General features: G+C 46.1%; 1 protein-coding gene across 1 annotated transcript; it reads left to right on the top strand.

Moving 5' to 3' along the window:
• Positions 1 to 721: 721 nt before the first annotated feature.
• Positions 722 to 2,361, top strand: LOC144168231 (solute carrier family 22 member 13-like). Its single transcript, XM_077697260.1, has 2 exons — positions 722 to 2,223; positions 2,265 to 2,361. Exons 1-2 carry the CDS (start codon positions 722 to 724, stop codon positions 2,359 to 2,361), a joined length of 1,599 nt encoding a protein of 532 aa, XP_077553386.1.
• Positions 2,362 to 4,841: the final 2,480 nt, after the last annotated feature.

Raw genomic sequence — 4,841 nt, 5'->3', positions numbered from 1 at the left:
ACTATCAATTTTCAACCACCAAGATCGATCGTTTTGACGGTGACAACTTCTGTGTCGCGGGAAGGTACATATGTCGTTTACAGGGCGTAGCCAGGGGTGAGGGGGGTTCGGTGTCAGAGCACCCCCCAAATTTATGACTCCAGAATAATGACATATGTTTTGGGTGCACGGCCTGTCTCTCTTTCATTTATTTGTGTTTCCCCAGTGGCGTGTAATACCCCTCGAAATATATTTATGGCTACAATACTGGCGGTTTCTATTTTGCACAATCATCTTCTACCGTTTTTATTAAGACCACAGCAATGATAGTCATCGTTTTTAAATTTTCAAATATTATATTTTTTTAGCTCCTACTTCAAAAGTACTAGTTCCTTCAACATTACACTTCCGTTCCCTATTAGTGACTGCTCATACAGGCAAAATGTGACTTTATCTGGCTCCAGTTACAGTCCAATTACCCTAATATAGCACATTCCTAAATCATCGGGAACAAAAAAAACGAAACCAAAATAATTGAGTCCTGATCATTCTTTTTCTTTGCTGTTGTCATGTTACTTTCCAAGCCTTCATAAACCTCCCGGCATTCTATTCAGTTACCATGATATGATTCCGTCTGGTGTGTGCGACAAAAATTGCTATCGAAGCCGAAGAAGAAGAAGCAGACCACCAGAAGTGTACCAGCTTTCCACCACCACCACCGCAGCACCTTTGCGTTTGAGCGATGGACCTTTTTTTCACTGAACGCCTCAACCACCGCAACTTCCTACTCAGCGAGTCGTTCGACTGCTATGACGGCTTAGGGCACGGAGCTTTTCAGAAGCGTTTGTTTCTGATTTGCACCCTCAGCATATTTACATTCAGCTGCTACAACTACATCGCGTCGGTCATTGCCGGAGACGTCGACCACTGGTGCAGGCAACCCCCGCACTCCAACATGTCGGCGATTGCCTGGAAGACCGACGGCATCCCCCTGGAAGACAATGGGCAACTGAGCAAGTGCCGCCGATACGACAACCCCGACGAACACAACCTCAGCCGGACAGTTCCTTGCGAATATTGGGACTACGATGGTGACAAAGCGATGACCACCATGCGAAGCAAATGGAACCTGGTGTGCGACAGACAAGTGCTCTTCAAGGCTGCTCTCTTGAGCGAAAGGGTGGCATCGGTCGTGTTCGGGGTCATCGCAGGATACGTTGCAGACTGGGTAGGTCGCATCCCGGTTATGACTATGGCAGTCACGCTGGTTTTGGCATCAACATTGTGCAGCTGCTTCGCGAGTAGTTACGTACTATACGTGGTGTCCAGATTCTTTGCTCAGGGCGGCGCTATAGCTACATACCTCGTCAATGGAATCATGCTCTTTGAGGTGACGACCCACAAGAACAGGCCGATCCATGTCGTCATAAGCGGAGCAGCCGCCTCTGTGCTTTCGGAATCATGGATTGTAATAATGACGGAAGTAAGGATGGCTTGGGAGGTTAAGCAAGTACTCTTTGTAGCACCAACGCTGCTACTGATAACGACATTCTTCACTCATCTGGAATCACCCCGGTGGCTGATATCAAAATCCCGGCTTACAGAGGCGGAAGACGTCATGCTTGACGCTGCCGAAATCAACAACTTCCCCTTGCAAAACACCGCCTGCCTCATCCAAGACCTAAAAGACGAATTCGCCAAGGCACCACCCCAAGTTACCTTCACTGAAGCCCAAGACCACCTTCTCAGTGGAGGTTCCATCCGGAAACACGCGTTTGGCACATTCGCGCTTTATTTTTCTCTGGTATATGCTTTGCGTGCGGTGAACATGCTGACTGTGATGCGAAATGAACCTCGGGTCAAGCAGGCTGCTTTTGTGGTCACCTTGCTTTGGTACCCCGCGATGATCCACCTACTCAGAAAGGTCACCATGAGAAAATTTATCATAGCCTGCTTCTCACTACTTGACGTACTTATGTGTCTGCTCAGCCTCCTGATCACATTCGAAGCCACAGTAGTGAGCGACGTATTCCTCGTTTTAGACAAAGCTCTGAGCGCTCCGGCGAACGTAGTCTTCGTCGCCTACACGTTGGAGCTGTTTCCTACTGGCGTACGTGGCACTGCTGCCGGCTGGGTCTTCGCCGCTGGAGCGACGGGCGCCCTGTTCGCATCGGCCAGCCTCACTCTGCGCAAGGACATGCGCCAACACGCGACCTTAGCTGCCGCCGCAACTTTTCTCTTCGCGTCAGTACTGGCTCAAAGGGCTCTTCCGACGGACACCACAGCGGAGTGTGCGATGATTTCAAGCAGGCGGGAATCCGCAGCTTCCAGAAAGGTGATGAAACATATGAAAAGCTCACTCGAAACCCCTGCAACACCTAGACTGAACTGATGTTATCGAAGGCTCCTATTTGCCAGAATGACTCTTGTAAGAACTCAAGACAACAGCACTAACATTTGCCACAATTTACCTCGCCATCTGGCTGGACAATCAAATTGAATCTAGAATAACTTGTGGCCTCATTTATTCTGAATAGTGTTCCGGCAGGTAAAACTTATTTTGAGTTTTCGGCAAGCCTGCCGAAACGTCTCGGGAATATAAATTAAAACTATCGTTTTTACCCTGTCTCAAAAAAGCATTTGCTTCTGTTGCTCAATTTAGGGAGTGGAAACTATGCGGCGTCGCTCTGCTTAATCAGTACAAACAGAGACCAATGGCACGGTTTAACGTAATGAAAGTTTACCAGCTCTAAGTGTTTTTAAATGTAGGAATGACATCATGCGACAAGAAAATGCCGAATCCCAAACGCGTTCTGAGGACAAAACAAACAAGTACAACGAGGCATCGGTCGCTAACCGGTGCCGGGAGGTGACTGGTGCCGCTCAAGCGCAGAAAGAATTCCAGAAACCGATGGCTTTTGGTCGGATTGCCTTCGCCTTTCGCACCAAATCACTGCCCCCACTCTCCCTATCACGGAGCTATCACCCATGCTGGCGTGCGAGCAGTAGTTGCCGAAGGCCACCGAAGCGATGCGACACCGCCCCATGCCCTCCTTGACACCGAGCGCAGCAGCGCCCCCGAGAAGCCGTCATCATCATCATCAAGTCCACTCGAACGAGACGCGCACTCGCAAGGGCACTTGCGCCGCAGCATGCGGCATATCGAATGTGCCCGTGATGGGGAGTTGGATGCACGCGTAAAGCAGCGGTACACATTGGCATAAGATTTCCAAGGGGATCTTTACACTGTTCGATATAGACGATAATTCGATGTATACGAGTTCGATATATGTCCGTGTTTGACTGTATATGCCTCGTAGGACAAGCTGTGAGGAAACAATCAGAGCACAACACGAGGACTGCAAGTCTGGACAGGGCAACAGCTCTAGAGCAGTGAATACCGCTGCTCCACGTGCAATTCAAGCCGCATTAAAATGGAAGGGTACCGTTGGGGGCTTACCCCTGTAATGCCCAAACAAAGAAAACCATGGATTAAAAACTCGACTGCTTTATCGTATTATAATTTGTGACTCAAAAAATCAATAAACCCGAAAAGAAATTTTTTCCACCCGAGGCTATGGAAAACATACAGTATCATATATACATAAAAAGTAGGTATATGTATACCTACATATATAATGTAGGCGTATAAGGTATCATATACCCATTTATTTGCAGGCATGTAAGTATCTACATATGAGGCATTTTTTTATGAAATAAGCTAGATCCACCTAATGCGAATTTGAGAAACAAGCGGATGTTTATTACCGGACCTAAATGCGGGTCCGTCAAAACTATTATGGGATATTTTTTACATGTCAGCTAGGGGAGTTTATGGCCACAAATAATAAAAATTATGCCGTGAATTTTACCGATATTAACGTGATAAGTTTCGATCTGGGTCATATTGAATTTAAACATTCAAGTTGGTCCTGCATTCTTAGGAAAAAATTATTTAAATTTACTTGCAAGCATTGTGCGATTGAGTTTTTGGTGATAAAGGCATTAAAAATCTGCAACAGGGCCTCAAATACAGTACAACTATACATGGAGAGCAGGTGAATGCCCTTGGGACCATTAGGTGCTCTTTTCGAATTCTTCGCTAGGATAATATTTTTTGACAGGCCTCAAGGAACTCACGAAGTCAGCAAGCTCTTCATTGCTTTGACACGAATTTCCAAAACGCTTCACAAGAAGGCAGCTCATGTATTAACTTTGATGAAGTGGTTGCTAGTGCTTGTACGCGGGGGCTATTTAGTTAAGCACTCAAATGTTAAATATGGGAGTAGAATATACACATAACCAGAGTTATTTCGTAGGAACGGGGAGACGGAATGAAATCATTGTTTCACACCTGTTTCATTTCGTTCACTTTTTCCATCCACTTAATCGTTGGCACCTGGGGACAGATCCTTGGCCAATCTCCTAATTGCCACCTGAAATCATACTAAGCCAGCTCCGAAACGAAAAAAAGAAATTTTCGAAAACACCCACGAAACAGTATGAATACTCAAACCAAAAGCAAACTCGCATTGCGCAAATGCATTTGGCTCATATTGATCCGTGAAAATCTGGCATATTTTTAATGCGAACTACGACCTGCGTACACTTTTTCAGAGCTTTTTCTTAACTATTTTGTAGCCACCCGTTTTTAGGGGAATGATGCGGAGTTTTTTTTTTCTCACTGCAGCTTTATCCGACTCAGTTTCGGTTTCAGAATCTGTTTCGGTTTCAGAATAAAAGCATGTATATAATGTATCACACACGCGTAAAAGGTGTATCATATACCCATAAAAAGCAGTTGTAAACCCATCAGGCGCGCTAGCGAGGGAGGGGGCTATATTTCTAACTGAACACGAGAC

The sequence above is a fragment of the Haemaphysalis longicornis genome, unplaced genomic scaffold, assembly GCF_048455015.1.
Source record: "Haemaphysalis longicornis isolate Haplotype H1 unplaced genomic scaffold, Haemaphysalis longicornis Haplotype H1 scaffold_2, whole genome shotgun sequence".
Taxonomy (NCBI): domain Eukaryota; kingdom Metazoa; phylum Arthropoda; class Arachnida; order Ixodida; family Ixodidae; genus Haemaphysalis; species Haemaphysalis longicornis.
Note: the sequence above shows the minus strand (reverse complement) of the source record. Positions and strands in the feature narration are given on the sequence as shown.